The sequence below is a fragment of the Puntigrus tetrazona genome, chromosome 7 (genome assembly GCF_018831695.1).
Source record: "Puntigrus tetrazona isolate hp1 chromosome 7, ASM1883169v1, whole genome shotgun sequence".
NCBI lineage: Eukaryota > Metazoa > Chordata > Actinopteri > Cypriniformes > Cyprinidae > Puntigrus > Puntigrus tetrazona.
In genome coordinates, this window is record NC_056705.1 from 27,494,883 (window position 1) to 27,506,489 (window position 11,607).

An 11,607-nucleotide genomic window follows, 5' to 3' on the forward strand; every position below is an offset into this window, starting at 1 on the left:
GGATTGTCCTAGCAAGTGAGATCATGCACACGCACACACACCCCCCGCACACACACATCTCTGCATATTTCAAATTTAAAGGGATAGTTCATTCAAAAATGTCATCAACTACTCACCTTTGCATTGTTTCAAACCCATAAGACTTTTCATTCATCTTTAAAACACAAGTAAAGTTGTGTTTTAAAAACCGGTGCAAACAAAGCTCTAATGCATCAAATGTACAAAAATGGACTGACAAGGTAATAATGTTTTACTGTCTGTGTGAATCTGTGTCTCTTCTTTTTTAAAGTCATTTTGGTTGCATAGACCAAAAGGAGATTTTTTTCCAAGATCAACAAAAGTCTTATAGGATTTGAATAACATGAGCGTGAGTATAGAAATTACATTTTAAGGTGAACTATCCCTTTAAAGGGTCTCCGTGTTTAAGTGCCACGCATTGGACAGCGTGTATATGATAAAGTGACATACACCGTGGCAAAAGAGTTAAAATAGACCTCTTACCACCCTTTGAACGCTTTCCTGTCAAAGGAACATGACATATTTTTGTAACATGTCCAATCAAATCAAATATTTAGCCTAAAATGACATTCTCAATGCACCCCATTGACTTTACAGTAATGACATGAACTCAGTGATTCAACCCCTTTGCACAGATGTTTATTACGTGACCACATCTGTTGAGAGTGAAGCATGCTGGTGCTCAGTGCTGTGCTGGTCTGCTCACGGTCAGTGAGGACACTCAAGCTCTCATGCCCATTCACTCAACAGCCGTTGGAGAGCAGGGGGTGAAGGGCAAAGCCAGGGGGAAGGGAAGGGCGTGATTGACAGGGGGAGAGGATGGCACATCTTTAAAGCTACATGATCCTGATAACAGCTCTTTTCTTTAAGACAGTCCAATTGCTCAATATGAATAGAAATACATATCATGTTGTAGAAATATTTTTTAAATAAGGCACTGAGAGAGGGGGGGGTTTGTTAACAGCCAACTATTTTTTTGAAGCATGCAGAATGTAGGTTATACTGTGCGCAATAATTTTCAGTATTTGAAACATAAAATACATGGATGAACTGTTTGACACGATATAAATATGCAGTATTTTCAAAAGACGCACGTGAAAGAGAAAGCATGAATGCTGGAACACAGTGCATGACTTGCCTTTATTTTTACCCTGATTTTCAGTTTGGCCAAGTCAAAACTAGTTTATCAAGGTCAGAGCTACTCTGCAGATTTGAGCTGACAGATTTCACAGAAAATCAGAAAATAGTGTATTTAGAGGGCACAGACTCTGGTATTTTAGACTCTGACAATGATTTAATCAAAGGACAACAGATATTTCTAGTCCGTTTTAAAATGCAACCATAAAAATCTTTACAAAGCCGACAAGTTAAGTAATCACTTCAGTTCTGATAAGATATTAAAGGTTGTGTAGTGTATTCCAGCCCTTATGCAGATCTGAACATTACAGACAGCAATTATATATATATATATATATATATACACACACACACACTACATAGAATCCCTTTGTTTATTCCATTGCACTGTATTTGGAAATCATCCAGGTATTTTATGCACATGAAAAATGTGCTTATTGTGCACAGTAGACAGAATGGAGAATGGTATTATGAAATTATGGTATTATGAAACTCCCTGTATTACTCAGTGATATTGCTTTTGGACAGTTAGGATTTGAGGCTGTCCAGCAGAGGGAGCTGTACCAGGTTCTACACCATGTGCACAAACAGCCATGTAAGAAGACAGGCAGAGGATTTCTCTGTTCTTTCATTTCATCATCTCCAGCAGGAACCACAGTCAAGCCCATCACAATTCTGCTTGTAGAATGAACAATTTGAAGCCACATTGATTGGGACACAGGTTTGATATCAACAAGTAATTTCCTGGATATGTACAGTATATCAACCCTTGTTAATACACGCGAGTGTGCTTAGCATGCTCTCTGTGTGAATGTGTGTGACTGCTGAGGAGAGTGTGTGCATGTGTGCCAGTGCCTTGCAATGCAATTCTGTGCAATGTGCTCTGATAAGGTCAAACGTGTATTTCCAGCACCTTTAAATAAGACATCCCATCCGACATTAATGGAACAGCGGACACATTGCATCTAGAGAAGTTCATTTGTCATATTAACAATCTAATGGCCTAAAAATGTCTTTGAAACCACCTCGAACAACCATTTTAAACACTGGAAAGACTCATTTGACCTTGATGGGTATGTGCAGCGTTCAGTGCTCTGCAAGGGTGGGCTAGGCGCCATGCATGTTCAGGATGCTGTGTAAGAGAGCAGAAAGACAGAGACAGAGAGAGAGAGAGAGAGAGCCAGAGAAAGAGGTGTGTCAGTGAAGTGATTGGCCACTCACCAGACAGCTGCTGGACACCAGGCTGGTCATGTGTACTTAACAACTGCGCCTGAATCGTCTCCACCACCCGTTTGAAGCGTCGGCTGGGACCTGGCAGGGACACATACACACAGAAACCATATAAATGTTTCGCATTGATCTTGTACAAACTGGTACACGAGTGTCTTTTGAAATAAATGTACATTTATGCTGACGCATCCTGGGTTTATTCCTCCTAGCGGCAGCCTCATAAAGTCTAATGGGATGAGGCTGATTTTTATGGTGCTTTCGACCCACGGCTGAGTTTATGACACGTGCACATATGTGCGACTTTAAGAGCAAGATTCAATCCCTTTGTGTGGCCGAGAGAGCGAAAAAGATCGAGGGGGTGAATGAAAAGCGAGGGACGGGGTTTGCAGTAATGGCACCAGCAGCACGGGATCTTTTTGGATTGTCCTTTGAAACACAGCAGGTTGAAAATGCATAGTGATTACCAGGAGGCAAAAAGGCCTCTTTTAGTTTAATTTTTTCCATTACCCCCTCGAGCAGTCGGTCTATTTTCAGCGTCTTCGCAAGAGAGGGGGAGTGTAATGGAGGAGGGGATTGCTTGCGGAATCAGAGAGAGAGGCAGAGTAAAAAATTCTCTCACCACTGCAGAAGACAAAGTTCAACATCATCAACCAGCCTCTCCATCACCCACACACACATCCCTTTGTGTTTCTATTGGCTGCCAGCGAGTTTATGACATCAAAGTGGGCTTCTCGCTGTCGGCATGGTTACCTGAGAGCAGAGTGAAAGTGACAGAGTAGATGCCGTTCTCCTTGGTGGCAGCCGTGCTTTCGGTGTAGGTGATGTCCACCTGGAACTTCACTGGTTTTTGGAACACGGTCGGGCCGGCCGTGGATTTGTATTCTGCCCGGAAACTCGTCTGAGACACCACACTGTGGCTGAGGCTGGGAATCTGAGGAAATTAACCCCCAAATGAACATTGTGTGATACTTTAGCCCTTTGGTGTTTTTTTTCCCCTCAATATAATACATGTACTACATTTTAGTTCAATATTGGGTTTCTTTAATAGTTTGTATTTTTATAAGGGATTTTATGACACTAAAGTATATTTTATGAGTTGGAAAAAGACATTTCCAAATTAAATAAACTTTTTATTAACTATTAATTTAACACATTGCAGGTTATGGCAGATTATATATTAAATGAGACATAAACAATACAATATTTTTGTCTTTTGTAAACGATGACCCATCAAAAGGTACATTTTCAAGTATATCCTGGACATTCCTTTCAGTATAAAGACAATATAGGAGGCATATGGCTGTTAATTTCCAAAATGACAGTCAAAAAGTGTTTAAAAGTGGTCCATTTGACTTGCGTGCTACATTTTTAGGATTTCTGAAGTCATCTGATTTGTACGAGTGATTGAAATGTGTTATTCACTGAAAATCTTGATACCCATCAAGGCTCTATTTCAGGCATTCATAATATTTATGATATTCATGAGTTAAATGATATCAGATTTGCCAATGGTTCTTTATTTTGAGTCAGATCTTTTCAATCAATCAGTTGATACAGTTCACAAAACTGGTTTGAATGATTTGTTCAGTTCAGCTCAATGATTTGGTCACAGAGCTTAACAGTCCACTAGAGCAGAAGATTATCAGTGAATAACCTCAATACTGGTCTGTTGTCACACAGAGAGCAATTGCTTGGCTTTAGAAGATCTGAAATATAGCACACAAGTCTGACACTTCTGATGTTTTATGGTGATTTGCATCGTTTTTAAAAATGTAAAAGACTGGAATGAGATAAGGGTGATTACAGAATTCTCAGAATTCTCATTTGAAAACTTACCGAGAGAAAGGCGTGTACAATATCTGCTTTGATGGAGCTCAGAGGCTTGTCCCGAATCACCACAAATATCTGCTCCTCCTTTTCGAGGTTAATAAAATTTCCAAACCAAGATTTTTTGGCAAGTCTGTGAAAAGGAAAAACATGAGTGAACAAGATAACACAATACATACAAATATCACTAAAGCCACATACTATGCATTAATCGACATTACAACGCAGACAAAACACACTGTGATTTAGAACTTCACAAACTTTATATCAAAAACACATGATCTGCTCTTCATATATGCCATATCATCATAAACTAGATTTGAAAAGTTTGGGGTCAAGTTTTTTTTTCTTTAAGAAGCACATTATACTTATACTTTGATCCTTTGTTTTTTAAATATATATATACATTTACTTGAGTTTTTTTTAAATGAAATGTTCAAAAGATCACTTTTTTAAATTAAATTTTTTTGTAACCTTATGAATGTCTTTACTGTTAAGTTTGAACGCATCTTTGCTGGATGAAAGCAAAATCTTTTGTAAAATCCCAAACTTGTATGCAATGTATATATTTCAGCTTCACCAGTAGAGAAGTTGGCAGATGAACCATCAAAAGATGGTGTCTCTTGGACACAGCAAGAAACACAAACATGTATGACATTATATGATGAACATTTATAGATGAATATTATATGATGAACTGTTTTCGACAGACCATACAAACCCTAAAAAACAACTACTCTTTTTTTCATTATTTTGAATTTCTCTTAACGTACACGTGTTCCATTTAAAACTAGATTAACATTTGTCATGACACACGATTTGCTGACAGACTGAAAGTTGGATAGCTTCTAAAACACTTCATGACAAAAGCCTGTGTGTAGGTTTCGACGCTGGCATATGGCTCATTTCTCAACCCTGCTTGAAATCGCAGAGATTTTACCACAGTCAGTGACTATCAAGGCCATCTTTGAGCCAGCCCAACATATTGTGTCACTCTCTCACCAAGAACTTAACAAAACAACAGCAAAATAAGAGGAAAACACTCCAGAAGAAAGTTTCCACCGTGGTGCTGCTTTGCGTGCCTGTGAAGCTAAGTGGAACTAAAACACTGAATTATTCATCATGAACTATTCCCTGATAATGTCTTCAGCAACAAACTAGGCTAATGGGGCCAGGAACAGCGTTTGGACCACCACATTAACTTTAACTGCAGAGTTTTCAGAACTCCTTTCAAATTATAACAAAATCTGGTGAAAAAAGCAGGTATAAAGAGCAAAAGTTAAGTGTCTTAATTAAGCAAACTTTAATTAAGTGTTGGTGATTTAACTCTCAACAACTCAGGTTAATACAAAAGGTGATACATTTAGCCTCACACCTAGTAGAATAATGAGTATAAAACTAACATTTATTAATTCAATTATAATTGAGTATTATTTTAATGTTTCTTTAACAATCTGGGATTTAATAAAACTGCATATTTTACTTGATTGTCTTCGAAAATTGCTAATACTTACTCGGGGGAAGACTCTGGTGTTAGGCTGGACATTTCCTCTTGTGTGGGAACTGGAAAGAGACAAAGCGAACAAAACCTCAGTAGAATTTACATCATGCTCTATATCCTGAGAGATTAGACATTCACAACCTGAGGAGGGGAATGCTGATTAACCACAGCTAATTACTCCAAACCTGCAGAGATTAAGAGTAATTCAACCCCCACTTCTATCTGCTCATCTGATCCTCTTCCCAGTAGAAGAGGGAAAGAGGAACAGCTGGAGGTGAGGGGAGATGCAGTTTTCATTATCATTACTAAATATATCAGCAGATATGGCTGATATTGGAATATCATGGAGTTTATTACACAACGATCTGTAAAATCAGTCCTTAGGGAATATACTTCACTTTTCAATGGAACGGCGCAATAAAAAGGATTAGAAAGCATTGTTCTTTCACCTAAATGCTTTTTACTATATATGTAGATAGATTTGTACTCTATTTTACACCTGATCTTGTATATCACTGCATTAGTGCCATATAAAGTTAGGGTTTTATAAGGCATTCATAATAAATTAGACATCCTGTAATTAATTATGTAATTGTGCATGCAATGTATTTATTTTTTGGCATTTTTATATTTAGATTAACCTTAAAAATAACATATATCCCTGGGGTTTCACAGACAAGGCTTAAGCTTAATCTGTAAATCTGAGATCTTTTAACTGAAAGAACCGCATTGACTGACCTTAAAACATGTAAGTGCTTTTCTTTTTTTTTAAGATGCACACCATACATAATTTCACCATGCTGCTCCAAACCTGTATGTTTCCTCTGGGGAACAAAACGATTATGACTTTAAAAATGTAATTAAAATCTTTAAAATGTTTTATTTTGCAGTATGTTCCACAGAAGAAAATAAGTCATACAGGTGTGGAACGACACTGATGGGCGAGTAAAAGTAAAATTCTAAAATTCACTTTAATGAACACATTTTCGGGTTTTAATTGATTTACACAACAGAAAAATACAATAGAGTTTTAATAATCTGTCAATAATAAATTAACTCAGATTTTACAATTTTTTTAATAAGTTTTTTTTTTATTCTGAGATATTATACCTAAAAAAAGCATCACATTCATGCAAATGTTCCTACATTTAGCCAAAATAGCAAATTTCCTTTTGCAGTTCCTGGGCAGTTTGATGTAAAAGGTTATTAAAAAGTGCTTTAAGATATCTCCAGGACTGCTGGTACCTTGTAGTTTCCTGCGGTGGAAGCGTGGTGAGCCAAGGAAGCTGTTCTTAATGGAGTTGAGGCGTGTTCTCCACGGCATGCCTCCAATGGAGGGGCTGGGGGGTGGCGTGGGGCTAGGGGTCCCCGCTGGGCTCTCCTTAGGCGTGTGCACCGGCGTTCCTTTCGGAGTTGGCAATGGGCTGCCCCGGGGGGAGGGGTGGGGCGTAACCTGTATGTTGGGGATAGATTTGCCGTTGTGGTCAGTCCCGGCCAGCGGGTGAAGGTGGTGAAGCCGGATGGGCGAAAGGGGCGATAGGGGAACGGACAACTTGGGCGGCACAGTGAGCGGTGGCCGGCGCACTTTGGGGCTGCCGGGCATCAGCAGGGGCATGGGTTGGCAGGGCGTAGACGGCTCCGACTTGGCCGCAGATGGCACAGCCGTCGTGTTAGGAAGCGGGTTGGACCTGGTGGCCTGCAGGGGCTTGTCTGCAACTTTGGGCTTGGCTGGAAGGGTCTGGGTTTTGTTGTTGGGCTGATGGGCAACTGTCTTTGGTTGAAAGGTTTTGGGGGAGTGGGGGCCCGTGCCGTTCACCCGGGACACGGGTGCGTGGGTGGGGCTGTGGTTGGGCGACTGTGTGAGTTCTGCGGACTGTGGAGGAACAGCGAACCGCCGCATGGGCTGTAAGAGCGCATGCACAGAGCCAGCAGCATGAACAGAGCCAACACAGCCCATACACACAACACACGGCCCCGTAGTTAACAGGCATTACGGCGCAGACGCACACACACACCAACACCAAACATGAAAAGATGGCGAACAAGCCACCGGTGATGAGAAGTGAGGGAGGAAGTGCAGAAAGAAAGAAAGAAAAAAACATGCCATTAGCACAACCAGCCAAGAGGCAACAAGACAGTGGAAATAAAAATGTTCCCAAACCAGTGTTCTCAAACAAATTGAAATCAGCAACAGAAATTAGCAACAAAAAAAAGCTCTGGGTTGTTGTTGGGATGAAAATAAAGGAGGTGTTGTCAGCACTAAGCAAGCAGGAAATTTGCAAGGCTTTGCTGCAAAAGGACGCTATTGTCAGAATACCTCATATAATTTCAAATAATCATCACAAATTGAAATGACAGAAAAGTTGATACAGACATAAGCTGCCTCAATTAACGAGTTTTTCAAGACAATAGCGCCACGCTATCAAAATGGCTAGTGGAAATAAGTGCAGTTGACCATTAAACAGAGTTCAATGCTGCTGTTGGAGGTATGATATGAGAATGCTGTTTGACAGATGACGCTAATAATAATAATAATAATTGGGTCAGAAACAGGGGATTGATTCAGAACAGGCCACTAAAAGTAAAGAGTGTGATTACAATCAGTGAAGTGAAAGCTCATCAAGCATATTGTAAAACATCAAAGAAATACAATGGAGTGTTAACTGTACCAGCCGCAACCATAGCACGGCACAAAGAAGAGCAAGGATGCAATAAAATGGATTTTAAAGCTCTTTCATACCGCAGGGAAGATTCTTCCATGACAAACCTTTAAGTCTGTGTCTGAGCAGTAAAACTAATCTCAGATGAGCTGTATCAAGGAGTTCTTCACAGACTAATTCAAATTACTTCCACCAAGCCTGTTCTCTACGTGAGCCATTTTCATCAGCGAAAGGGCACCACTGCAGACATTCTCCAAATGTAGAACATTTCAAACTGCAGAATATTTGATAGGGTCGGATTCAGAATTGACTTTGGGATGAATCCTGCTGGGAATTCCTTGATGTAACTCAAGGACTTCATATAGGAAGGTCTTAGTAGTGGATTTGTAATCGGTTAGCCTCTTTAAACAAATCAACTGTAAAAGCTGGCTACATCCTGAGGCTTCACCGTTAGTAAGGAACCAGGGATTTTCAAGGGATTTTAACAAGCCATTAGTGACTTGGGCTTCAAATATTTCCAGGCAACAAGGCTGTGAATTGGGCATAGATTAGCAGTAATTATGCTAAGCATGGTAGACTGATTGGGCTAGAAGTAGTGGATCGGTGGGGGCAATGCTGCTGCTGTATTTCAGCTTACAGGTAATGTATACCATTGACTGTCTTTAAACAAAACTAACAATTCACATGATTTTCAGTAATGCACCATGATCACTAACATTTCTGAAAAACAATCTTTCCTATTGCATTATATCAGTGGTCTCCCTTGGTGGATAGAAAGACAGAATATGGTCACCTTTTTACATATTTGATGAAATTTAGTTTTGGACTTTAAACCTGTGCTATAATAACATGCACGTAATATCATATTAGTACATTTACGTATATATATTTTTATATATATAACACACATTGCCATTTAAAAGTTTAGGGTTGGTATGATTCCTTGAGGCTCCTTTGACAAAAGTAAAATATTGCAAAGTAAAATAACTTTTGAATATGTTTAAAAATATTATTTACTCCTCTAATGACAAAGCTGAATTTAGTCACACAAACCTTCAGAACTAATTTTAATAAGCCGCTTTGGTCTTCAAGGCATCAGTATGTTGAAAACAGCTTAAAATGCAACACAATACATTTTGTAGGATTCTTTGATAAATAAAACTGTACTGTTTAGAAATAGAAAGCTTTTGTTTTCTTTCAAAAAATTGCACCAACCCCAAACTGTTGAATGATTCCCAACTGTTGAATTTACATACTTCTAGTCCAGCATTAACACCTGCTGAAGACCCTTGCATTATACAATTAAAGCATACTGTCATGCTATAGATGTATAGATGTGGCATCAATGCATATCCTATAGATAGACACCACATGCTATGGGTTTCAACCAAACCAGACTCTAAGTGAAACCAGTGTTTTAGTATGGATGGAAGGCTTACCCGAGGACTGCTGAGGGGACTAGTGGACAGACCAGAAGAGGCTCCGCTGATTGACCTGGACCTAAAGTTACACAACATACATAGTAAAGACATTTCTGCTTCATATCTAGCACACTGTCACACTGTTCAGCATGTTGTGTGAGTGAAAGATGATTTGCAATTGATTTTATTTCTGTACAGCTACAGCAGTATAAACCCAGACCTCTAAATTTTACTATAAATCTTGCATTTCTGTTAATTACATGCCAACTTTCTATGTAGGCCTTTAAGCCTTTTTGTTGATTATGCTATTTTGAGTTGCTATTAAATTTGAGCAATTTATCATTTCTCATCCTAAGGATGTAAAAGGTCATCACAACCTTTTATGAGGTTCTGTAGGAGGCCCCGAGTTCTTCCGAACTTCATTGTGTATTAGATTGCGAGCTTCAGTAATTCTCCAATAAATGATTGGGATTTAATTGACCGTGGACACAATGGGTTTTGTCATCAAGGCAAATTGAAACGGTAAATCATCCCTAACGGTGTCAACATTCAGACTCACACGATTTGACTCCAGGAAGGATTTGATCCATAAACAGATCAATTTCATTCGCAAAGGCTACATAGATGACAATTGTGCGACTGTCTCAAATTGTCTTTAATCATTGAAGCAGTAAAATCACAACACCAAATGCACTGCGGCCTGATTCAACGCAATGCTGATGTACATTATATGCCTCTTGCATTCAGCTAATTAGCTTACCCAAAACACAGCATCAGGAAAAGAGCTCTTTTTATGTGTAATAAATGACTATGGAATTCATGGGAAGAAAGGACAGGCACTAGAGGACAGCAATTATACGAGCTAATATTTCTACTCTTCAAGCAAAGTATTTGTAAAGATTTTATATGCAGTGCATCGTTAACATGAAGCTATAACTATATTAAGATTACTACGGTTTGTAAAAATGGTGTTTTAAACTGTATAAAAGATGCAGGGGAGCTTTTCGGTTCAATTAAGTCTTTACATTTTGAATTAGAAACATGAATCTAACCTGTCAGTAAATACTCACGTACCAGTGCACCTCTATTCAACACAATGATTAAATACAAGTAAATAAATAAAATAAAATAAATTAGATAGATAGATAGATAGATAGATAGATAGATAGATAGATGTGGAAATATTGAAGGCCCATTCTATTATCTGGCAGACTAAACAGTCTGAATGGAGATGTAGTATTGTGAAACTCAAGGTCGAAGAAAAATGCCTGAACAGATGAACAAAAACAATCGGATAACCTCTGTCTCTCACCTACTGTAAGCGCACACATCACTCTAAGAAAAACAAACATCCAGGGTGAAGGCAAGAGAAGCATGAAGGCAAAACGAGAGCGAGGGGATAAAATTAACAATTTGGGATCTACCAAGGGACAAAAATGCCAGACATCAAACGAAACATGAAAGGCAAAATAAGGGAGATAAGATGCTTTTGATGTGAGTGGAGGGAGCCAGAGGGCCGCTGCTTTACCAAAACTGAGAGGCCAAACCAGAAGGAAAAAACTCTTATTTACACGTGCAACCTCCGCTTTTTTTTTAACTTCCTTCTCAAGCAAACTAAGCTCTTAAGACCTTAAATGTCAGTGGTTGAAATAACAGGCCAGTGCTCTCTGTGGCATGTTTTGAGTATTAAAAACCCCACTGCATCTTCAGAACAGAAAAGAAAGCATGGCGGTGGTTTATACCTCTCCTCCTTGCTTTGCAGTATGGGGTTGGCTTCTGAGATATCCAAGCTTTTACTGAAAACAGATTTACT

At 39.0% G+C, this 11,607-nt stretch overlaps 1 protein-coding gene across 7 annotated transcripts in view; it reads right to left on the reverse strand.

Annotated features, from left to right (window-relative positions):
• Positions 1-11,607, reverse strand: part of brsk2b (BR serine/threonine kinase 2b) — a 110,728-nt gene that overhangs the window by 4,826 nt on the left and 94,295 nt on the right. For 2 of the 7 annotated variants that reach the window (XM_043245525.1, XM_043245528.1), the window contains exons 13-19: positions 11,537-11,605; positions 9,813-9,873; positions 6,959-7,616; positions 5,727-5,775; positions 4,222-4,345; positions 3,136-3,316; positions 2,377-2,466 (exon numbers count right to left, since the gene is read on the reverse strand). In XM_043245525.1, coding sequence (XP_043101460.1) covers positions 2,377-2,466; positions 3,136-3,316; positions 4,222-4,345; positions 5,727-5,775; positions 6,959-7,616; positions 9,813-9,873; positions 11,537-11,605 — 1,232 coding nt within the window. The remainder of the gene's footprint in view (positions 1-2,376; positions 2,467-3,135; positions 3,317-4,221; positions 4,346-5,726; positions 5,776-6,958; positions 7,617-9,812; positions 9,874-11,536; positions 11,606-11,607) is intronic. The other 5 variants (XM_043245526.1, XM_043245531.1, XM_043245529.1 and 2 more) reach the window with 5 other exon arrangements.